Genomic DNA, 26,238 nt, shown 5'->3' on the forward strand with positions numbered 1-26,238 from the left:
ACCTGACTGGTATACAATGTGGACCGGAGGCCTTGCATTTATTAAGTGATTTAAGCTGCTTTGTTACACCGAGGATATCTACTTCCATGTTTCTCATCTTGGCAGTTGTTCTTGATTGGAATTTGGGAATATTTACTTCGTTTTCTTTGGTGAAGGAGTTTCGGGAAACCATGTTTAATAACTCTGCTTTAGTGGCACTGTCATCAGTGACTTGATCGTTGTTATCGGGCAGTGAAGGTACTGATTGTGTCTTTCCACTGGTGTGCTTTTGTATGACCAGAATCTCTCTGGGTTTTCTGCCAGATTTCGAGACAGAATTTTGTTGTGAAAATTATTAAAAGCATCTCGCATGGAAGTACATGCCATATTTCGAACTGCTGTAAAACTTTGTCCATCTTGGGGATTTTGCGTTCTTTTTTATTTGGCATGCTTTTTCGTTGCTTCTGCAACAACGAACTGACCCTTTTAGTGTACCATGGGGGATCAGTACCATCACTTATTAATTTATGTGGTATATATCTCTCAATTGCTGTTGATATTATCTCTTTGAAAACATTCCACAACTTTTCTACACTCACATGATCAGATCGGGAGGAGTGAAAAGTGTCTTAAAAAGGCGTTAAGAGCATTTTTATCAGCTTTTTTAAATAGATACACTTTGCGTTTCTTTTTGATGGCTGTAGTAGGTATTATGGTATTCAGCCTAGCAGCAACTGCCTTGTGCTCGCTAATCCCTGTATTCGTCACAACACCCACTATTTGTCCAGGATTATTTGTTGCTGAAAGGTCAAGTATGATTTGGCAACCTTTTATGCTTCGAGTGGTCTCATGAACTAATTGTTCAAAATAATTTTCTGAGAAAGCATTCAGTACAATTTCGGATGTTTTATGCCTGCCGTCAGCTTTAAACGTATAATTTATACAGCATATCGAGGGCAGATTGCAGTCACCACCGACTATAATTGTATGAGCGGGGTACTTATTTGAAACGACACTCAAGTTCTCTTTGAACTGTTCAGTAACTATGTCTTCTGAGTTGGGGGAGGGGGGCGGGGGTAAAATGATCCAATTAATAGTTTAGTCTGATTGTCAGGTATAACTTCTACCGATACTATTTCACATGAACTATCTACTTCAATTTCGCTACAAGGCAAACTACCTCTGACAGCATTAAATATTCCACCACCAACTGTACTTAATCTATCCTTCTGAACACTGTTAGATCGTTTGAAAAAATTTCAGCTGAACTTATTTCCGGCTTTAGCCAGCTCTCTGTACCTACAACTATTTGAGCTTCAGTGGTTTCTATTAGAACTTGGAGCTCTGGTTCTTTCCCAACACGGCTACGACAATTTACAACTACAATACCAATCATTTCTACAACTACCTTACTGTGTTTTACCTGCCCACTTTCTGACGGATGCCCCTTATGTGGTTCCCTGAGACCCTCTAACGTAAACAACTGTCCAGTCCCTTCCACACAGGCCCCGCTACGCATGTAGCTGCCTCCTGACCTATTAAGTGGAACCCGGAAACCCACCACCCGATGGCGCAAGTCAAGGAATCTGCAGCCTACACGGTCACAGAACCACCAGAGCCTCTGTCTCAGACCCTCCACTCGGCTCTATCGACGATGCTGCAGATGGTGAGCTCCGCCTTAACCTCGGAAGCAAGACTGGCAGTCTTTACCATTTCCACTAGCCACTGAAACCAGACAGATCTGCCCTGATCCAAAGCGACACACGTCATTGGTACCGACATGAGCCACCACCTGCAGTTGACTGCACCCTGTACTCTTCATGGCATCCGGAAGCACACTTTCCACATCCGGAATGACTCCCCTCAGAATGCACACAGAGTGCACACTGGCTTCCTTCCCCTCCTTGGCAGCCACATTCCTAAGGGGCCCCATTACGTGCCTAACGTTGGAGCTCCCAACTACCAGCAAACCCACCCTCTTTGAATGCCCACTTCTTGCGGGCTGAGAAGCTTCCTCTGGAATGGGGTGGACGGTTGCATCTGGCTCAGAGACATCATCAGCCACAGATAACGCCCGAAACCAATTTGTCAAACGAACTAGAGAGGCCCTATGATCGGCCCCATGGAAAGTTTTTCGCTGCCTGCCAGACTTTGGAATGATCTCCCTCTCGACCACGGGTGAGAGGTCAACCTCAAGGCAGGCAGTACCTGGGGAGGTCAAAGCAGTGGACCAGTCAGAGGACACGTGCAAACGTGCTCGACGTCCCTCGCATCTCTGTGTCTGATCCCCCACAGTGACGCTCCTTGGCAGCAGCCTCAAGCAGTGTGACAGAAGCCAACGCAGCCTGAAGCTGTGAGCGAAGGGTTGCCAGCTCAGCTCGCGCCTGTACACAACAATCACAGTTCCTATCCATTACTGCACTCCTGTTTGAAGCTCGTAAAAATATTTAAAAAGCGAACGGTGTACTCGCCTTAGTAGTAGCAGGAACTAGCGACGCGCTCTCTCTGACGGTCTAACTGACACTTTCTTTTCAAAAGCAGGTGTGGTGGCACTGTTTGGAGCTATGGGATGGACAGGGTTAGCTAATCAACCATTTGCAAGGGCAGAATGCAGGAGGAGCCAATGGCCTTGTCACAGTGGTAAAACTGGTTCCTGTGAAATCACCGAAGTTAACCACTGCCGGGCTCGGCTAGCACTTGGGCGGGTGACCATCTGGTCTACTAAGTGCTTTTCGCAAGCGGGGTGCACTCAGCCCTTGTGAGGCAAATTGAGGAGCTACTTGACTGAGAACTAGTGGCTCATCTCGTAAACTGACATAGGTTGGGAGAGCAGTGTGCTGATCACATGCCCCTCCACATTCACATCCAATGACGCCTGTGAGGTGAGGATGACGGCCGGTCGGTACCACTGCGCCTTCCAAGGCCTGTTCGTATGGAGTTTAGCTTAGTTTTAGAATGCAGGAGGAAAGCAATGGGCATTCACAGTTTTCTAGAATTTACAATATCATACCTGAGTTGTCTAATAGTTCCTCTGCCTCATCTGTTATTAGTCAGAACACCAAATATGGTACTATTAGCTGTCACCTTCCGTTTTCAAAGCTCATGTACTGAGTAATGTTCCTACTGCAGCCAATAGCTTCTTCTGCACCTTTTGCTTCGTGTTTGCATATAACAACATAATGAAAGAGTGTCGGTATTCCAGACAGATTTGCATTTGCATTCTTCTTCATCACATCTGATTCACTGACCTCTGTAACCCTGATACAAACTTCCATTTTCAGAAGCAGTAAAGTGCACTACATGTAACAGTCAATAAAAATGTTTACAGTTCTGTGCAGCTTAACAATTTCATAAATTTATGTGAAAGAAGAAATTTTATTACTTTTGTTCAAAGTCCACGGCCCAGACAAAAAGTTTTTAGTGATGGAGGAGTTGATTGCTGCTTTTCAACAGCCAGAAGCACCACTTGCAACTTCTGATCTGTTTCATATTGGGACTCAGTTAAATAGTTACATGATCCATGGACATTTGATTGATTCTTTTATCAATAGTATGTGGAATGAGTCAGTTAACAGGATATGTAAATGTGTTTAGTGTTAACATTAATGAACACATCATTTTTAATCTTACTCCTGCAACTATACTATTAAATACTATTTATTTAGCACCTACCATTTTCTATTAAAAAGTGAATGAATTTTTATTAAAATCCATGGGCTGGAAAAAGTTGTACAAGAGAGATGATTTTAGGCAAACTGCGGCAATAGTACAGTAGCAGAGCAGTCTCCTCCATCATGTTCAGTTCACTTCTGTTAGTGTTCTGCAGGTTGTTGGTCTTTTAGAGAAACACCAAAGAAAGTTCTCATAATCTCCACTTCAGTTCTAGCAGTCTGGTATCTTTGCTACTGTAGTGAACCTCAGTCCTGCAATATGAGTCACTTAGTGGTAGTGCGTTGATCATGCCCTGATCTGAAGGTGGCTCACGTGAAATGGTAAAAAGACAAGCCCCTTACACAAGCAAATGAGCATCAGTGAACACATGCGAATGAGCATCAGTGAACAAGAATTCTCTCTGGTGTATACAGTACATGAGTGCTAGTGAACAGCTTTCCATCATGTACAGTTCACTTCCATTAGTGTTCTGCTGGTGGTTGGTCTTTGAGAGAAACATCTCTGCTTCAGTTCTAGCAGTCTGGTATCTTTGCTACTTTTCTTGTTGACATTAGTTGTAAACATGACAGAGCGATTTGAGGAGGATGTTGCTGACAAGAATATAGATATCATATACACTTCTGTGGTCAACAAGATCAACAAAACAGGTGCCTAAGGAAAAGAAATATAATCAATGGAAAATTGCTGAAGTACTCAGAGGTTGAAATGACGACATGAGAAAAAAATTAAACTCATTAGACACTTATATCAAGTGGAACAGAGTGAATAAGCACAAGCTTTTTTTCCTATGAAAAAGGAAATCTTTACATGGTTGATGTTTCAGTCTTTGTTGTTGTTGTTATTGTTGTTGTTGTTTCTGTCACCGTCGTTTTGTGATCTTTAGTCCAATGCCTGGTCTGATACAGATCTCCATGTTGTCCTACCCTGTGCAAGTCTCTTCATCTCCAAGTAACTACTGCAACCTACAGCCCAAAACTGCAATTGAGCAATATCAGAACAAAATAAAGCAGAACTAAGGATTCAAAGGGTGAGAGATGACTCCATTATTCAACAAGTTATTCATAAGAAAAACTGAAAATTAAGAATCTTTACAGTTACACAGGGCACTCTAGTAACCTTCTCTGTCACAGGTGGTTAAAAAGCTGAGAAAGCCTTTTAGTTCTTCTTACTTTAGGTAGTCAGTTCCAACAAAACTCTATTACTCTGAATTCTCGTGAGATAACAGTATCTACACTACAGCAGAATATCGGCAGCAATTTCTATTGTTGGGACAGCATTTAATAAATTATTTTGATAAGTTCACCCTATTTCCAAAATTATTTTGTTATCATTAGTTACATGTACTCTAGCATCCATTTGGTAATACCAGAGGCATAATCAAAAGCTTCTTAATGACTCCAAAAGTGTTACATTTTAACTTTGAACATGCACATATACACATTGGGTCCTCAGTTTTATTATTTATGCAAATCACATTTTATCACTTATTTCCAGGTCTGTAGTTTTGATCCTATTTCTGTTGCTAGTTCAGTCAACAATATTGAGCAGGTTTTTTTATTATGCCAAAATGACACACTTGTAACTTCAGAAAAGAAAAGATTAAAAAAAACAACATATATTTTGGTTCACAGAGTTAGCTCATTTGTCTCCATTATAGCACAAAAATCTTTCTGCTCATATACTTCATCCAATTTATAATGCAGCTAAACTTCCTCTTCATTAGCAATATTAAAAAAAACATAAATAGTCTAATTAAACATTGATATTAATGAGTTCAGTCTCATGAAAAACAATGAGGCCATTAGAGCCTGGTTTCTTAATGAAAATTGGAAGACTGTCCATAGTATGTTGCTTATCAAATATTAAACGAATCAGTGAGGTTTCCCATTTCTTTATAAAATGAAAACAATTGTACACTGACACAACATCTGTAATTTAATACAAGTCGAGTCCTGGGTACGTAGTAAAAAGTAAAGCTGTCACAACCAGAAGGTAGCTCTGATCTCTGCAGTGCTTCAGTAGGTATGGACCTAGTATAGCTGGTAAAGCCTTCCTCCTACCTTTGAATTGACTTACTCTAGTTACTGGAGGATGTCGCTTGACATTTTTCACACTAATAAATATTATGACAGGTGAAAGAAGTGGTAAGAGGCAGATGAGTAAACTAGGGCAGCCACAGTAAATATCAGACCCAAATACAGATCTGCAATACTAGTATGTTAGTGTGAGGTGCTCTTCTGCATTTTCATTTACTCTCTGCAATTCATATTATGGTGTTTGGCAGAGTGTACTTGTGGTATCATCACCATTTTCCCCAAATGACAGTTTGTTAAAATGGAGGAGTAGGCCAGCATTTCCTCTTCCAGCTGCAACAGATCACTTTTGCAGATATGTTCATAGTTCAGGGCCGGTATCTTCACTGCCAGAGTTGGTTGTGGAGTAAACAATCAGCCATCTCATTTCCCGAGATAGGTTATGACTTATGGTTCAGGGTAAGACAACAGAGCAGCCAATGTGGCACGTATAAGACCATAGATAGTCGACAGTACCAGGTAGTGAGGAGAGTATCAGCTAATAGCCTGCACATCTCTCACTGAGTCAGAACATATCAGTAAATGGTGATGGTCTTTCTTCTCAGTAAAACAGAGGACTCCAGCAACAGCCACAAGTTCTGATTTGAAGACATTGTAGGTCTCGCAGAGAATATAGCTCCTGGTTGTAGCAACTTAATTTGATCTGATGGATGTGGGGCAGCCATATCAGTTTATTGTCAGGCAGGATTTTACAACTACTTAGAGACGCTTTGATCCTAGGAGAAGTTCTGCAACCAAGTACATGAGCCATGCCACAGCAGAGGAGAAATGAAAGTCATGGCTTTCGGCTGAAGACAAGGCCCTTCACATGATTCCTTTGAGTCAACACTTAGTGAGGTTCATAAACTGAGAGCTGTACCAAATGTAAACAGAGGGTTATGCATGTTAAAATCCCCAAGAAGGAGGAAATGTATGTGCATGCGATGGGGGAAGTTGCCTTATCAGGTAAATGAGGGTACTGTATTTTCCCGTCTGGTGGGAGGCAAGTATCTTGAATCTGCACAGTGACTACCTCTTAACTATTTTGGAGGGCCACCCATTCACTGCAGACATTTGTGTGAATTGCCACACACAATCCTCCAGACCCCCTCTCAGGTTTGGTACGGCTACTACAGTTAGTGTGGTGGAAACTGGCCTTAGACTGGTGATTACCAGAAAGATGACTTCCTTGCTGAGCATCAGAGATTGCAGGGCAGAATGACTGTAACTGTCATAGTTCAGGCAGGTGGCAATAGTATCCATTATAAATCTACTGCATAAATGCCATTGGGGTTAATTTGGGGTTGGGTGGGGGGGCAAGAGGATGGGGGAAGAAGTACTGGGTAACGAATCACCACCTGGTACAATGTTCAGGAACATGGGGTCTATGTCAGGTACAGTAAAGGGTTTAGTGGCCACTGGAATCACTTTTGAAGATCTGGAAAGGTTTTTCCCATTTAACATAGGAATACAAGAAGGGTGGGGCTTACAGCCTGCAGTTCCTGCAGCTGCTGGCCACTGTCAGGCTAAGAGTTCACATGGCTCTGAGAGAAGTGTTGCCCATACCAGGTTCCTCTGGGGACAGGACTCCTTCTTTGGATGAAGATGGGAGATCAAGGTCACTGATGATAAAAGCATGGAGATAATAAAATGATAAAATTCACCTCAGACTGAGGGTATTTCTTTCCAATGTGACGAGGAGTTCGTGTTGTCTGAATGGGTTGCAACACGTTTTTAACTGTTCGTTGTAATAATAGGATGAAAATGTTTGTAATTATTTTTAGTCACAAAATATGGTAATTAATCAAAGGCCCGGTAATACTGGATTGTCTGTTCTATCTAGTAAATAGGACACATCGGCAAGCAGAAGGGGTGCTGGTCCTGATAGTTGACACGAGTTGTAGGGCAAACAAAAGGTATTCTGTCACGCTTAGTAGGACCGCAATTGTGACAGGTGGGCACACTCGAACAATAACATGACTAGGCTCTGAAATGGGTGCACTTCAATTGGTGCATAGGTGGTAGTACAAAGGACTTGAAATCCCAGTGGTAAATCATGCTCTCCAACCTTTCCTGGAAGCATGGTCCCCTTGAACAATAGAGTAAATGCTCCTTTGTCAATTCTCAAACAATGGACAATCCAGGATGGAATGTAAGAATACGAGAAAAGGAAAGTTGCTACTAGCAGAGATGCTGAGTCACGATAGGCTCAATAAAAATTCACACAAATCATGGCTTTCGGCCATTAAAGCCTTTGTCAGCAGCAGACACACATACACGCACACGCGCGCACACACACACACACACACACACACACACACACACACACACACACACACACGCACACACACACACACACAAAAACCAAGCGCAACTTGCACACACATCTGCAGTCTCAGTGTAGTTTCAGCTCTCTGAGACAGCAGATGTGTGTGCAAGTTGCACTTGTGTGTGTATGTGTGTGTCTATTGCTGACAAAGGCCTTAATGACTGAAAGCCATGATTGTGTGAACTTTTTATTGTGTCTACCGCAGCTCAGCATCTCCGCTATATGGTGAGTAGCAGCTTTCCTTCTCTCCTATGTTAATTCTGTTATCCCTCAGCCCCTTCTGGATACAACAGATGCACTCATTGTTCCAGGTTGGGGCAGATGTGTTCATCTGATTGTAACATCAAGTGCAAGTGAAAGATAATACCCTATGTCTTGTTTAAACTTCTATGGGTAGTAAAAGAAACTGAAATAGTGCCCACAGAAGTGTACAAAAGTGGACTAAGTGGAGTCTGCTGTCTCGATCAGAGGGTAGCCTCTCCATGTCTTTCACAGTACTGTTATCTCTCTAAATTTACGGTCAAAAAAAGAACAGAGGTTTGCTTGTTAGAAAGGTCTCGACATCTATTCCTGTACAGACTAGGTACTGTGGTGAAAAGGGTTCAGCCAATTAACATTGCTGTCCCACCTAATATGGTATATCCAGCGATCGGAAATCTTTATGATTGTTTAGGCAAGCATCACAGTGAAAGTTCTAATTTGAAAAGACTGTCAGAATCTTGCAAGCACGAGCTCGAGTTAAGTGGACTGTCCACTCTGGTGTTACCCATTCCAACCAAGAGTGTTATCCGTGGGGTGCCATCCAGACATGGAAAAAGCCACCTGGCATGCAGATGTTGCCCAGAGTCCCTACACTCCAATGGGGTGGGGATCTACTCTTTGGCATACAGTGAAGACACCAGCAGTGGTGTTTCACAGGGCCAATAACTGCTTAAAGGAATGCGAGTTGATTACTGGGGAAAGGGGAATAGGGAAGATGAGGAGGAGGCAGTCAAAATACTCAGATTTTCAATTTTTGGATTTTCATTTGATTCCTTTCGATCCTGAAGATATAGTTCTTTTTTCCTTGAAGTTCTCATTTTTGGCTAGTTTTACACGACAGTGTTTCTGCAAGATTGTCCAGTTTTAAGCCATAATGTTTCATCAAGACATATCATCTCTTCATTTCATATTACAAAGAAGGGAGTTTCATGATGCCCGATTCCCAGATAGCCGGACTGGCCATGAACCTTCTTAGAGTTTTTCCTCTCGGTTTCAAAATGGTAGAGTGCTTGTTAAGCATTCTTCTACTAATCTCTCACAGAATTATGGACACTGGTATCACACAGCAGTTGCAGAAGTGGCATCCAACCTACTGACATCCAACCTACTGACTAAACTCAGGGACAAAACTGACTTAAGTTAGGGTGTGTCTGTCATATCAAAATCACGAAACAAATTACACAATAATGTGTTTGATAAAACAAGCAGTTTATCTTTTTTGCTTTAAAATAATACTTAACCTGTTCTATATACAATGTGCATAAATTAGTGCTATACTTGAAGTTGTGAAGTACTTTCTGTATCACACTGTATTATCAACTTTGGTGCACGTAATGATGAAGACAATAAAATTTAACAAAATTAGGGCAATATACATTGGTGCACAACACACCTTTCATCTCACATTGAGCAATGGCTTACAGAGTATAAATGTAGTAGATTTTATCTTCTGGCTCATAGCACTGCCTCTGAAAAATATTCTATGTTTAAAAGCTTTAAATATTCTTGTGGATTGTTTTCACTATTCAGAACATTGTCCTCGATTTGCATGGTAATATTATCTTTTACTAGTTGTTTTTCGGGAATTTTTCTTGAAATGTCTGTATTATGAGTTTAGCTGCCACAGCTGCAACATTATTATTTTAAGTAAAAATTAATTAAGCTTCACAAGATCTATCCATGAAACTTAAAACTAAATTTAGGAATAGTTTTTAGAATAAATAAATATATTTAGGAATAGTTCAGAGAACAAAGAGTTCAACACATATTGTTGCCATTGTTGTTGTTATGGTCTTTGGTCCAAAGAATGGTTTAAAGCAGCTCTCCATGCTACTCTATCCCGTGCAAGCCTCTTCGTCTCTGACTGTGACCTACATCTTTCTGAATTGGCTTCCTGTATTCATCTCTTGGTCTCCCTCTACGTTTTTTACCCCACGCTTCCCTCCAGTACTAAACTGGTGATCCCTTGATGCCTCAGAATATGTCCTACCAATCAAACCGTTCTTCTAGTCAGGTTGTACCACAAATTTCTCTTTTCACCAATTCTTTTCAGTACCACATCATTAACTACATGATCTACCCATCTAATCTACACCATTGTTCTGTAGTATCATATTTAGAAAGCTTCTGTTCTCTTCTTGTCTAAACTGTTCATCATCCATGTTTCACCTCCATACATGGCTACAACCCAAACAAATACTTTCAGAAACGACTTCCTGACACTTAAATCTATACTCCATGTTAACAAATTTCTCTTTTTCAGAAACGCTTTCCTTGCCATTGCCAGTCTACATTTTATATCCTCTCTACTTCTACCATCATCAGTTATTTTGCTCCCCAAATTGCAAAACTCATCTATTACTCCAAGTGTCTCAGTTCCTAATCTAATTCCTTCAGCATACCTGATTTAATTTGACCACATTCCATTATCCTCGTTTTGCTTTTGCTGTTTTTTCATCCTATATCCTCCTTTCAAGGCACTATCCATTCCATTCAACTGCTCTTCCAAGTCCTTTGCTGTCTCTGACATAATTACAATGTCATCGGCAAACCTCAAAGTTTTTATTTCTTCTCCCTGGATTTTTATTCCTACTCCAAATTTTTCTTTTGTTTCCTTTGCTGCTTGCTCAGTATACAGATTCAATAACATCAGGGATGAACTACAACCCTGGCTCACTCCCTTCTCAACCACTGCTAGCCCTTTCATACAATTCAACACTTGTAACTGCCATCTGGTCTCTGTACGAATTTAAATAGCCTTTTGCTCCCTATATTTCATCTCTTCCACCTTCAGAATTTGAAAGAGCGTGTTCCAGTGAACATTGTCAAAAACTTCCTCTAAGTATACAAATGCTACAAACATAGATTTATATTTCCTTAACCTATCTCCTGTTAAAAATTGTATGGTCAGTATTGTCTCGCATGTTCCTACATTTCTCCAGAATCCAAACTGATATTACCTGAGGTTGACTACTACCAGTTTTTCCATTCTTCTGTAAAGGATTCATGTTAGTATTTTGCAATTGTCACTTATTAAACTGATAATTCGAAAATTTTCCCACCTGTCAGCAGCTGCTTTCTTTGGAACTGGAATTACTGTATTCTTCTTGAAGTCCTGAGGTCTCATACATCTTGCTCACTAGGCGGAAAAGTTTTCTCATGGCTAGCTCTCCCGAGGCTATCAGTATCTCTAACGGAATGCTGTCTACTCCCGGGGCCTTGTTTCGACTTAGGTCTATCAGTGCTTTGTCAAATTCTTCACGCAGTATCGTATCTCCCTTCTCATCTTCATCTACATTCTCTTCCATTTCCATAATATTGCCCTCAAGTATACCTCCCTTGTATAGACCCTCTGTACACTCCTTCCCCCTTTCTGCTTCCCCTCCTTTGCTTAGGACTGGTTTTGGATTAAAAAAAGGAGTGCCCCAAAAATTGCTTTCAAGATGCCACTTTAGTCCGGGTTATGTGATGCCAAAGAAATACTTTCATACCATCAATTTCTTCCCAAATTTAGGTGTGGATTTGTATTTTAACTGTCACTGTTAAGCAAAATAATGATTTTCCTTTCATTGTTGCAACTGACAGTGTCTATCAAGGGCCTTTATTGTGTGTAATGCTTCTTCCTATTATTAACTCTTGCCTTGGGATTCAGTTCAATTTAGACATTGCAGCTACTTGGTTCTCTGCCTGAGGCTTGTTGTGCTTAATTCATATCTGCATGTGTGTCAAGTGAGCTCCAAATACCAAAGCAAAATTATCCTTTCCAGACAAATATACAGAAGAATGGTCTTTCATCAAACAAGGAAGACATGACCATGAAGTGGAACGTGGAATATGTAAGCCATATGTTTCCATTTCACATGGAAGAAGGGCCAATATTACAGATCATTTACGCACCCAAAAGCACAAATCAAACCTGTGCTCTGCTAGCATTAAAAAAAAAACAGCTTTTTTATTTCTAGTCATCAAAACAGAGTCAATCAGTATCAGCAGCGGAAACAAGAATGTGTTATCATACTGCCTCCCCCCCTGAACCATGGACCTTGCCGTTGGTGGGGAGGCTTGCGTGCCTCAGCGATACAGATAGCCGTACCGTAGGTGCAACCACAACGGAGGGGTATCTGTTGAGAGGCCAGACAAACGTGTGGTTCCTGAAAAGGGGCAGCAGCCTTTTCAGTAGTTGCAAGAGCAACAGTCTGGATGATTGACTGACCTGGCCTTGTAACACTAACCAAAACGGCCTTGCTGTGCTGGTACTGCGAACGGCTGAAAGCAAGGGGAAACTACAGCCATAATATTTCCCATGGCATGCAGCTTTACTGTATGATTAAATGATGATGGCGTCCTCTTGGGTAAAATATCCCGGAGGTAAAATAGTCCCCCATTCGGATCTCCGGGCGGGGACTAATCAAGAGGATGTCGTTATCAGGAGAAAGGAAACTGGCGTTCTACGGATTGGAGCGTGGAATGTCAGATCCCTTAAACGGGCAGGTAGGTTATAATATTTAAAAAGGGAAATGGATAGGTTAAAGTTAGATATTATGGGAATTAGTGAAGTTCGGTGGCAGGAGGAACAAGACTTTTGGCCAGGTGAATACAGGGTTATAAACACAAAATTAAATAGGGGTAATGCAGGATTAGGTTTAATAATGAATAGGAAAATAGGAATGCAGGTAAGCTACTACAAACAGCATAGTGAACGCATTATTGTGGCCAAGATAGATACGAAGCCCACACCTACTACAGTAGTACAAGTTTATATGCCAACTAGCTCTGCAGATGACGAAGAAATTGAAGAAATGTATGATGAAATAAAAGAAATTATTCAGATTGTGAAGGGTGACGAAAATTTAATAGTCATGGGTGACTGGAATTCGAGTGTAGGAAAAGAGAGAGAAGGAAACGTAGTAGGTGAATATGGATTGGGGCTAAGAAATGAAAGAGGAAGCCACCTGGTAGAATTTTGCACAGAGCACAACTTAATCATAGCTAACACTTGGTTCAAGAATCAAAAAAGAAGGCTGTATACATGAAAGAAGCCTGGAGATACTGACAGGTTTCAGATAGATTATATAATGGTAAGGCAGAGATTTAGGAACCAGGTTTTAAATTGTAAGACATTTCCAGAGGCAGATGTGGACTCTGACCACAATCTATTGGTTATGACCTGTAGATTAAAACTGAAGAAACTGCAAAACGGTGGGGATTTAAGGAGATGGGACAATTGACAAGAATGGGGGAAATAAATACAATAGAAGAAGTATGGGTAGCTTTGAAAGATGAAGTAGTGAACGCAGCAGAGGATCAAGTAGGTAAAAAGACGAGGGCTAGTAGAAATCCTTGGGTAACAGAAGAAATATTGAATTTAATTGATGAAAGGAGAAAATATAAAAATTCAGTAAATGAAGCAGACAAAAAGGAATACAAACGTCTCAAAAATGAGATCGACAGGAAGTGCAAAATGGCTAGAGGACAAATGTAAGGATGTAGAGGATTATCTCATTAGGGGTAAGATAGATACTGCCTACACAAAAATTAGAGAGACCTCTGGAGATAAGAGATCCACTTGTATGAACATCAAGAGCTCAGATGGAAACCAAGTTCTAAGCAAAGAAGGGAAAGCAGAAAGGTGGAAGGAGTATATAGATGGGTCTATACAAGGGCGATGTATTTGAGGACAATATTATGGAAATGGAAGAGCATGTAGATGAAGATGAAATGGGAGATACCGATACTGTGTGAAGAGTTTGACAGAGCATTGAAAGACCTGAGTCGAAACAAGGCCTCCGGAGTAGACAACATTCCATTGGAACTACTGACGGCCTTGGGAGAGCCAGTCCTGACAAAACTGTACCATCTGGTGAGCAAGATGTATGCAACAGGCGAAATACCCTCAGACTTCAAGAAGAATATAATAATTCCAATCCCAAAGAAAGCAGGTGTTGACAGATGTGAAAATTACTGAACTATCAGTTTTAATAAGTCACAGCTGCAAAATACTAACGCGAATTCTTTACAGACGAATGGCAAAACTAGTAGAAGCCAACCTCGGGAAAGATCAGTTTGGATTCCGTAGAAATGCTGGAACACTTGAGACAATACTGACCCTATGACTTATCTTAGAAGCTAGATTAAGGAAAGGAAAACCTACGTTTCTAGTGTTTGTAGACTTAGAGAAAGCTTTTGACAATGGTGACTGGAATACTCTCAAATTCTGAAGGTGGCAGGGGTAAAATATAAGGAGAGAAAGGCTATTTACAATTTGTACAGAAACCAGAAGGCAGTTATAAGAATCGAGGGACATGAAAGGGAAGCAGTGATTGGGAAGGGAGTGAGACAGGGTTGTAGTCTCTCCCCGATGTTATTCAATCTGTATATCGAGCAAACAGTGAAGGAAAAAAAAGAAAAATTCGGAGTAGGTATTAAAATCCATGGAGAAGAAATAAAAATTTTGAGGTTCGCTGATGACATTTTAATTCTGTCAGAGACAGCAAAGGACTTGGAAGTGCAGTTGAACAGAATGGGCAGTGTCTTGAAAGGAGGATAAAAGATGAACATCAACAAAAGCAAAACGAGGATAATGGAATGTAGTAGAATTAAACCGGGTGATGCTGAGGAAATTAAATTAGGAAATGAGACACTTAAAGTAGTAAAGGAGTTTTGCTGTTTGGGGAGCAAAATAACTGATGATGGTCAAAGTAGAGAGGATATAAAATGTAGACTGGTAATGGCAAGGAAAGTGTTTCTGAAGAAGAGAAATTTGTTAACATCGAGTATAGATTAAAGTGTCAGGAAGTCATTTCTGAAAGTAATTGTATTGAGTGTAGCCATGTATGGAAGTGAAACATGGATGATAAACAGTTTGGACAAGAAGAGAATAGAAGCTTTTGAAATGTGGTGCTACAGAAGAATGCTGAAGATTAGATGGGTAGATCACATAACTAAAGAGGAAGTATTGAATATGATTGAGGAGAAGAGAAGTTTGTGGCACAACTTGACCAGAAGAAGGGACCGGTTGTTAGGAAATGTTCTGAGGCATCAAGTGGTCACCAATTTAGTTTTGGAGGGCAGCGTGGAGGGTAAAAATCGTAGAGACAGACCAAGAGATGAATACACTAAGCAGATTCAGAAGGATGTAGGTTGCAGTAGGTACTGGGAGATGAAGAAGCTTGCACGTGATAGAGTTACATGGAGAGCTGCATCAAACCAGTCTCAGGACTGAAGACCACAACAACAACTGTTAAGATTGTACTTTTAGGCTAAGCTCTAATCTTTCCAATGATTTTGTCATAGCGAAGAGTGTGACATTGGGCAGAACCAAAACAACAGCACTTTAGAAAGCAGTTTTGGCACCTGACACTGTCAAATAAAAATGCTACGACCTTTCACTGTTCCACTATTATTCAATAGCTACAGATGCGAGTAATCCCAAGGCTGGAAAATATTTCCATTTATTGTTCAATATTTTACACCTCAGAATGACATTCAAGTGAAATTGTTTAAATTAGTTTCGCTCCCAAATGAAACCGCCTCTACAGTAAGTACGTACTGCATTAGAAGAAAACAAAATTGATAAGAGTAAGTGTATCACATTTTGTGGTGACAATGCTAATGCTGATTCTGGAGGAGTGCGATGAGAAGGTACAAACAATGTATTTCCTAGACTTAAAAGTGAAGTAAATGAAAATATTTTAGGAATTAGCTGCCCTGTTCGCATACTACACAATGCTGCCATGACAGCCACTGACATCATGAGTGTTGACGTAGAAACCTTTATAATTAAACTTTTCAATTACTTCTCTGTATACACAATATGAACGGAATGTATAAAAGAGTTTTGTGAGTTTGTGGACATAGAGTATAGTGCAATGTTGTCCGATACAAAAACAAGGTGGTTATCTTTGTTGCTGTAGAGAGAGTACAGAAGTTGTATGATGCTCTTAAATCATTCAACCTCTAAGAAGAAACTCCGTCCAAACAGGCCTTGGAAGGCCCGACAGTACCAATTGGCCACCGAGTCATCCTCAGCCCACAGGTGTCACTGGTTGTGGATATGGAGAGGCATGTGGTCAGTACACCCCTCTCCTGGCCGTATGTCAGTTTACGAGACTGGAACCACTATTTCTCAGTCAAGTAGCTCCTCAGTTTGCCTCACAAGGGCCCTGCTTGCCAACAGTGCTCGGCAGACCGGATGGTCACCCATCCAAGTGCTAGCCCAGCCCGACAGTGCTTAACTTCGGTGATCTGATGGGAACTGGTGTTACCACTGTGGCAAGGCCACTGGCCTTAGAAGGAAAGACAGCTAAGTTTCTGATAAATCTCTTCCAGAGTCCGTTAACGGAAGCATATCTGTGGTTCCTGCATAGTCAGCTGACCGTGTTTCAAAGACAAATGCTTAAACTTGAGAAAGCAGACAGCAGTGTTATAGAAGTAGCTACAATTTTGGAAAATATTAGCAGAATCATATAACGTCATAAAGAAGAAAGTTTTATTCCACTCAAAGTGACATCTTTATTGAAGAACAGTGAAGCTGCATTAACTACTGAAATTCAAAAACTTCATGTTGATGTAGAACAGTTTTATGAAACGTGTACAGCTTATTTAGAAAAATGGTCAACAAATCTCAATGAGTTTTCCATTTTTAAACAGATGTTGCTAGATGCAGAACCTGAGTGGAGCAATGTGAAAAGGACAATAACATTTGTACAAGGTAGAGGATTGTCAGTAGATGATAGTTTATTGTTTGACCCGTTTTCTTTACTCAATCAGAAACCAACAAAAATAGCGATAACTGAGGTAGTAATCATGTCGGAAGAAATGGGCCTATTTCTTTCGGCATGAGGAGAACAGTATACTCAGTTGCTGGATCTGTCTGAATTCATCTTCAGTATTCCATGGTATCATGCAAACATGCAACGAGTATTTTCTCTCATGAACGTGCAATGGACTGAGGATCGAAACAGATTACATGTACCAATGGTTGAAGCAATAATGAAATGTGTTTTTAATTATCAAATGAGTTGTTCTAAGTTTTACAAATACATCATACAGCAGAAAGATCTTCTCTCCAAAGCTCAGAATTCAGATAAATATGAGGTGCAGGATAACAAGTTATGTGAACTTTGCACTTCCACATACAGCGTTTCAGTAGACAATTTTGTATCTCATCTTAATGTTCTTGTGTTGCTGTGAGAATAGAAGCATGCAATAAATAAAAATATAAATGTATGAAAAACAAACTAATTCAAATCAAATTACAGAATCAGGAACATATGAAGAACCATATATAAAACAAAAGTTTAAGTGGCAGGATTTTAGTTCATGATCTCAGTAAGTAAGACATACAAAATTATTACTTGTTGTTCTATCAATGACAATTATATTAAATATAAGATATTGACACATATTTTTAGGTTACAAAAAATGCTCAGAATTCAGATAAATATGAGGTGCAGGATAACAAGTTATGTGAACTTTGCACTTCCACATACAGCGTTTCAGTAGACAATTTTGTATCTCATCTTAATGTTCTTGTGTTACCAGTAGTAATATTGTAAAATGTTATTACCATTTGAATGCCTTCCCTTGGGTTTTATTAAATTAATTACAATATAAAGTGTTCATTTATTTATTTATTTTACTAAATCAACTGAATCCTGCAGTAATTTGCACATATATTTCACTTTTTTAATATTAAGAAAACTGTCCCTAAATGTCTCGGTTTATGACTCACAAATTATGGTCATGTTTATTTAATTTTAAAGAAACACCCCAGTTTGGTAGCAACAAATTCTGGCAACCCTAGCTATTCCTGCTTAGCCATTTTGCACTTCCTGTCAATATCATTTTTTAGACATTTGTATTCTCTTTCACCTGCCTCCTTTATTGCATTTTTATATTTTTTTTCTCCTTTCCATTCAATATCTCTTGTGTTACTCAAGGATTTCTACTAGCTCTCATCTTTTTACCTACTTGGACCTCTGCTGCCTTCACTATTTCATCTCTCAAAGCTGTCCTTTCTTGTTAAACTGTATTACTTTCCCCCATTCTTGTCAGTCGTTCCCTAATGCTCCCTCTGAAACTCTCTACAACATCTGGTTCTTTCAGTTTATCCAGGATCCATCTCCTTAAATTACCACCTTTTTGTAGTTTCTTCAGTTCATAACCGTTCCTGGAAATGTCATACAATTTAAAATCTGGTTCTGAAATCTCTCTCTTACAATCATATAATCAATTTGAAGCCTTCTGGTGTTTCCAGATCTCTTCCACACATACAGCCTTCTTTCGAGATTCTTAAACCAAGTGTTAGCTATGATTAAATTGTGCTCAAACAGCTTCCTCATTCGTAGCTTTCCCCCAGTTCACATTCATATACTACTTTTCCCTCGCCTCCTTTTCCTACTATTAAATTCCAGTTATCTATAACTATTAAATTTTCATCTCCCTTAACTATCTGAATAATTTCTTTTATTTCACTATACATTTCCTCAATCTACTCATTATCTGCTGAGCTAGACGAGATATAAGCTTGTACTGCTGTGGTGGGTGTGGGTTGCGTGTCTATCTTGACTACAATAATGCGTTCACTACACTGTTCATAGTAACCTCTTTGTGTTCCTATTTATGATATATTACGATATGAAATACGAGCAACTAAACAAAAATTACCAATGATTTTTCCCACAGAAGTGTATGTATGTGTGTGTGTGTGTGTGTGTGTGTGTGTGTGTGTGTGTATGGATGGGGAGAGGTAAGGGAGACAGTCATACACACAATACAATATGGCTATGGAACATGACAACTGATGTCAAACACTTGGAAGGGTCAACTGCTTAAAATGAGTAGTTCTGAGCTGTGAGAATAGAAGCACGCAATAAATAAAAATATAAATGTATGAAAAACAAACTAATTCAAATCAAATTACAGAATCAGGAACATATGAAGACCCATATATAAAACACAATTTTAAGTGGCAGGATTTTAGTTCATGATCTCAGTAAGTAAGACATACAAAATTATTACTTGTTGTTCTATCAATGACAATTATATTAAATATAAGATATTGACACATATTTTTAGGTTACAAAAAAATGCAATAACTTGCACTTATGGTGACAAAAACAGACATTGCAGCAAAATGCATATTTACCTTCAGTTGTCTGTTCCTCAGCCATTCTGAAACTTTGCTGGTTACTACTCCTGTAAAAAGGAGGTAGTTGATGAGGAAAAAAAAGAAAGAAAGAAAGGTAGGAGAGACAAGTACTTGATGCAAGTTAATGTAAGTTACAAAGCACAATTAAAAACACTTAATATTCATTTCTGAGTGCTGCACATTTCTACATTTCTTTGAATGCTATGACAAACGTGTGAATGGAACCTGTATATATGGTTTTCATCAAGCGAGTTAGTACAGTAGTTAACACAATGGACTTAAATTCAGGAGAAAAGTGGATCAAATCCCCATACAGCCATCAAGATTTAGGTTTCCCATCATTTCCCTAAACAGCTGAAAAGAGCATGGCCAATTTATCACCTGTCCTTTCCCAACACAGAACAATATCCTGTCTCTAATGACCTTACAGTGTATAGTATGTGCCCGATCTATGATGATGATGATAATGTGTAGTTTGTGGGGCACTCAACTGCATGGTTATCCTCGCCCATGCAAATTCCCAGCCTTTGCTTAGTCCAATCTGCCACTTTCAGGAATGATGATGAAATGATGAGAACAACACAAACACCCAGTCACCTCGAGGCAGGTGAAAATCCCTGACCCTACCTGGAATCGAACCCGGGATCCTGTGCTCGGGAAGGAGAACACGGCCATGAGACCACGGGCTGTGGACTGCCTGATCTATCCAGAGTGACTTAACAAGTGCCCAACCTCTAGCACAAGTCATAGAATCTACAGCCAAGCTTATCATGGAACCATAGGCAGAGTCTGATATAGACCATCCACTTTATTTAGAGCAAAATAAGGTCAATGTAACACCTTCTCCCCCATTCAGTTGTGGTCTTCCTCAAGTCAACAAGCCACCTTCCTCAATGTCAACTTCACTTCAAGGATGGCTACATCAGTAGTTCCATCCACATCAAAGCTACCAACCACCACCAATAAAACCTCCACTTCAACAGCTGCCACCCATTCCATACCAAGAAGTCCCTGCCATAGAGACTACCCATCTGTTGTTATCACATCTGTCATGATGAGCAGTTATCATCATCATCTTGGACAGTTTCCAGCCTCTGGCCAAGTCTGTAGGGAACACAGGCCTCCCCATCGTCTTCTGTCTTGCCACCATCTCTCCATCTTCACCTTGGTCCAGTCTTCTCCTTTCTTCTGGACGCATTCCTCTACTCCTTTCAGCGATATGTCTCTCGGTCTTCCTCTTGATCTCTTTCCTTCCAGTTTCATCTCGTGTAACCTCCTGGGTATCCTCTTCTCCTCCATTTTCTTAATGTGTCCATACCATATCAGCCTTGATTTCTGTATCTCCTCCTGTAATGGTTCCACCTTCATTAACTCTCTGATCCTCTCATTTCTTAACCAGTCTATCTTTGTCACTCCAATCCTGTTCCTCAAGAATTTCATCTCACTAGCTTGTACTTTGCCTTTCTCTCTTCCTTTCATAACCCAAGTTTCTGATGCATATGTCAGGATTGGGACATATATGGCCGCTATATAACCTTTTTACTGATTTGGGGTACATCCTTACTCCATATCAGGTTTCTGACACTCTTCCAAAATGCTTCTGCTTTTCTCCCCTGCTCGTTTATTTCTCTGTCATTTTTTCCATCTTCCTGTATTAGGCTTCCTAGGTACTTCAAACTCTCCTCTCTCCTCAATCGTTCCTCACCATTCTTAGTTATACTAAATTTCATCCCATATCCTTGTACTGTCCAACTGCTGTTGTACTTCCTTCTCCTTATTTCCCCAAATCATCAGATCATCTGCAAACACCGTAGCTTTCATTTTCCTTTCACCAATTACTTTTGCTACTGCACTCATTATATCATCCATCACTACAATGAAGAGTAATGGTGAAATTGCACTTGTCTGTCTCAAGCCATTCTTCTGTTCAATCCAAGCTGATCTCTCTCTTCCACCTTTCACACGGCTCACATTCCCATGGTACATTTCCCTTATCCTCCAAATAATCTGCTTTGCTATACCTCTGTTCTCCACAGCTTTCTACAATTTTCTCCTACATACATCATAATACACTTTTTCAATGCCCAGGAAGGCTATTAGTAGATCTACTCCATATTCATAGTGCTGTTCTTACAGCAAAAATTAGATCCACAATGACCTTCCTGTTCTGAAGCCATGTTGCTCTTCTCTCATTCTTCCTTCTAATTTTGCCCGAATTTGTGCTTTCAAAATTTTCTCAAAAATCTTTGCACAATGAGTCATCAATGTCATCTCCCAATAGTTCTTGCACTCTTTTCTATTTCCCTTCTTAATAGCTAAGGACAATTATTCTCTTCTTCCAGTCTTCTGGTATCATCTTCTGTCTCCACACAATTGTCATTACTCAATATAGCCATTGTATCCCCACCTCTCCTGCTGCTCTCACCATCTCTACACTTAGCTCACCCAGACCTGGTGACTTCCCTCCCTTCATCTTGCCCTATGCCTCTTCCACTCCTCCCCATGTAAGGTCTTTTTCTATTTGCTGTTCCTCCTCTTTTTTCTCCTGGCTAGTTCCTCCTCATCCAGGGGCCCATTTGACTTCAGGAGTACTTCAAAATATTCCTTCCACATATTCTTGAGTTCCTCCTTATTCTCTACATCTTATCCACTTTTGTTCACCATTCGAGCATAATCTGTGGTACTGTTCTTCCTCTTACTTTTAATCATCCCATGTAACACTGTTTTTTAACCTCTCCATATATGCCAAGGGTCTCACTGAGGCCTTCACAGATAAGTGATTATTCAGCCAACCCAAGAAATAGATTTCCTGTGCCTTGTCTCACCAGTCACTTACCATACACCACACACCTACAATCTGGCCATAAAGAAGCACTGCCCACATGACTCAGTTACACTCAAGACTAGAGCAACTGAATCACATTCTCCAACAGCATTTCCATTAATTTCATCCTGCCCTGAAATGAGAAACATCCTTGGCACTCCTTCCACAGTGGTATTCTATCACCCACTCCACCTACACAATATCCTTGTGCATCCCTACTCTATCTCTGTTCTCAACCCCTTGCCTCACAGCTCATATCTCTGCAGCAGACCTAGATGCAAAACCTGTCTCATACATCTTCCCACTAACACTTACTTCAGTATTGCAAAAGGAATCTCCCAACCTCTCAAAGGCAGACCTGCCTGTAAAATCTGGCATGTGATCTACAAACTAAGCTGCAGTCACTTTGCCACTTTCTACGTGGGCCTGACTATGGACAAACTCTCTGTCTGCATGACTATCCACTGAAAAACTGTGGCCAAGAAACAGCTGCACCAACCTGTTACTGAACATGTAGCTCAACTTGATCTGCTTCATGTTAATGACTAACAAAGAGATAGAGGGGCTGGCCAGTACAGTTCAGTACAGCCGATAGATACACAAAACAGAACAGAAAATTTATGTATCCTAGCTTTCGGAACTTTGTTCCTTCGTCAGGGAGGAGAGAGGCGAAAAGAGGGGAAGAAGGGAAAGTGGGTTCAGTTACTCACATCCCGAGTTATGAAGCAACAGGGGAAAGGTAAACAGGGAGGGTAGCAAAGATGGAGGCATGGGTGTCAGAGGGAAGCCAAAGATATTCTACTGTAAGTACTGTGTAGCTTCAAACCAAAGAGGATGCATACAGAAGTAAAGAGGTATATAGTATAAAGATAAACACAACTATGTGGGATGAAAATATGCGTGGATGGCTAAAGAGGAAAGGGAGAGAGAAGAAGACAGAAGAGTCACATTCAAATTTCAGAGAGAAAAGAGTATCAGCCTCCTTAATTACAGAGAGTAGCAATTGTTATGGCAGACTGAAGAGAGAAAATGTTAATATACAGGGGCTGGCCAGTACTTACCTCAGCTCAGTACAGCCGATAGATACACAAAAACAACCGAAAATTTACGTTCCTAGCTTTCGGAATAAATGTTCCTTCATCAGAGAGGAGAGAGGGGAAAGAAAGGGAAGAAGGGAAAGTGAATTTAGTTACTCACAACCCAAGTTATGAAGCAACAGGGAAAGGAAAACAGGGAGGGTAGCAAGGATGGAGGCATGGTTGTCAGGGGGAAGCCAAAGATATCCTACTGTAAGTACTGCGCCAGCTTCAAACCAAAGAGGATTCATACAGAAGTAAAGAGGTATATAGTATAGAGATGTAGGATGAAAATATGCGTGAATGGCTAAAGAGGAAAGGGAAAGAGAAGAAGACTGAAGAGTAAATGGGACTGAGATTGGTTAACGTAGGTTCAGTTCAGGAGGATGGCAGGATGAAAGGATGTGTTAGAGTGCAAGTTCCCATCTCCGCAGTTCCGAGGGACTGGTGTTGGGTGGGGGGAGCCAAATGGCACATACGGTGTAGCAGGTTCCTAGGTCCCTAGAATTATGCTGGAGGGCATGCTCCGCTACTGGGTATTGGACATCTCCTAAGCGGACAGTTCGTCTGTGCCTGTTCATGCGCTCAGCCACTTTAGTTTTCATCATACCAATGTAAAAGACTGTGTAGTGCATGCATGTCAGCTGATAAATGACATGTGTTGTTTCACATGTGGCCCTGCCTTGAACTGTGTATGTTTTACCAGTAGCGGGGCTGTAGTAGGCGGTCGTGGGGGCAGGTTTTGCAGCGAGGTTGGTTACAGGGTAGGAATCGCTGGGTAGAGAATGTGGTCTGGGAATATTTTAGGGTTTGACAAGGATGTTACAGAGGTTAGGGGGGCAAAAAAGGCAACTCTGGGTGTTGTGGGCAGAATATTGTCAAGGGATGATCTCATTTCAGGGCTTGACTTGAGAAAGGCAAGGCTGGAGGAGTAATTTGTTGATGTATTCAAGGCCAGGATAATATTGGGTTACAAGGGGGATGCTTTTGTGTGGTCTGGGGGTAGGTAAATTGTTATTGGATGGGGAGGAATGTATTCCTCGAGAGATCTTTTTGTGGACAAGGTCTGTAGGATAGTTGCAGGAGAGGAAAGCACTGGTCAGGTTATTGGTGTAATTGTTGAGGGATTCGTTACTGGAGCAGATACGTTTGGCATGAATACCTAGGCTGTAGAGAAGGGAGTGTTTGATGTGGAATGGATGGCAGCTATCAAAGTGAAGGTACTGTTGTTTGTTTGTGGGTCTGATGTGGACAGAGGTGTGGATGTCAGCTTCAACAAGTTGGTCAACATCTAGGAAGGTGGCTTGGGTTTTGGAGAAGGACCAGGTGAAATTCAGATTCGAAAAGGAGTTGAGGTTATGGAGGAAATTAAGGAGTGTTTTTTCACCATGAGTCCAGACCACAAAGATGTCATCCATAAAGCTATACCAGGTCAAGGGAAGCAGCTGTTGGGTCTTCAGTCTTTCATGCGGCCCATGAAGAGGTTGGCATAGGATGGAGCCATCCTGGTTCCCATGGCCATTCCCCTGATTTGTCTGTAGGTCTGGCCTTCAAAAGTGGAGTAATTATGGGTGAGGATGAAGTTGGTAAGTGTGATAAGGAATGAGGTTTTTGGAAGATCTTCGGGTGGGCATTGGGAGAGGTAGTGTTCAAGGGCAGAGAGACCAAGGGTATGTGGAATGTTTGCGCAAAGGGATGTAGCATCTATGGTGACAAGAAAGGTTTCAGGAGGGAGGAGAGTGGGAATGGATTTGAGGCGTCCTAGGAAGTGGTTTGTGTCTTTGATGTAGGATGGGAGTCTGCGGGTGATAGGTTGGAGGTGTTGGTCTACCAGAGCTGAGATACATTCTGTTGGGGCTTTGAAGCCTGCTACAACTGGACGGCCAGGATGGTTCTCTTTGTGGATTTTGGGTGATAGGTAGAAGGTAGGGGTACGTGGCTCAGGTGGAGTGAGTAGGTCTATGGAAGCTGTTGTGAGGCCTTGTGAGGGATCTTGGATTTTTAGGATTTTTTTGCAGCTCAGTCTGGATGGAGGGAATGGGATCCTGGGTAACAGCTTTGCAGGTTGAGGTGTCGGAGAGTTGACGCATTCCTTCTGCCACATACTCCACACGGTCAAGTACCACAGATGTGGAGCCGTTATCCTTCATCTTGCTGAAGCTCACATCCACACCTCTGTCCACATCAAACCCACAAACAAACAACAGTATCTTCACTTTGACAGCTGCCATACACTCCACATCAAACACTCCCTTCCCTACAGCCTAGGTATTCGTGACAAACCTATCTGCTCCAGTAACGAATCTCTCAACAATTACACCAATAACCTGAACAGTGCTTTCCTCTCCTGCAATTATCCTGCAGACCTTGTCCATAAACAGATTTCCCGAGCAATACATGCTTTCCCGTCCAACAACATGTTCCTACACCCAGACCAAACAGAACCATCCCCATTGTCACCCAATAATATCCTGGCCTTGAATACATCAACAAATTACTCCTCCAGGGATATGACTTTCTCAAGTCAAGCCCTGAAATGAGATCATCCCTTGACAATATTCTCCCCACACCATCCAGAGTTGCCTTTTGTCACCCCCTAAGCCCTGTAACATCCTTGTTAAACCCTACAATATTCCCAGACCATTTTCTCTACCCAGCGGTTCCTACCCTGTAACGACCCCACTGCAAAACCTGCCCCATGCAACCCCCCACAACCACCTACTACAGCCCCGCTACTGGTAAAACATACACAGTTCAAGGCAGGGCCACATGTGAAACAACACGTCATTTATCAGCTGACATGCATGCGCTGCACAGCCTTTTACATAGGTATGATGACAACTAAACTGGCTGAGCGCATGAACAGGCACAGA

General features: G+C 41.0%; 2 protein-coding genes and 1 pseudogene across 2 annotated transcripts in view; all 3 read right to left on the minus strand.

The window, feature by feature from the left end:
* LOC126278599 (gastrula zinc finger protein XlCGF57.1-like) overlaps positions 1 to 26,238 on the minus strand; it is a 486,383-nt gene that overhangs the window by 427,850 nt on the left and 32,295 nt on the right. The window lies entirely within an intron of this gene.
* The window catches only part of LOC126278598 (zinc finger protein 726-like), a 232,057-nt gene that overhangs the window by 173,557 nt on the left and 32,262 nt on the right, over positions 1 to 26,238 (minus strand). Inside the window, exon 2 of the mRNA XM_049978820.1 lies at positions 19,463 to 19,512. Within this exon, the coding sequence (XP_049834777.1) occupies positions 19,463 to 19,512 (50 nt within the window). The remainder of the gene's footprint in view (positions 1 to 19,462; positions 19,513 to 26,238) is intronic.
* LOC126279778 (5S ribosomal RNA) lies at positions 16,481 to 16,598 on the minus strand (annotated as a pseudogene).

Source organism: Schistocerca gregaria, chromosome 6 (genome assembly GCF_023897955.1).
Source record: "Schistocerca gregaria isolate iqSchGreg1 chromosome 6, iqSchGreg1.2, whole genome shotgun sequence".
Classification (NCBI taxonomy): Eukaryota; Metazoa; Arthropoda; class Insecta; order Orthoptera; family Acrididae; genus Schistocerca; species Schistocerca gregaria.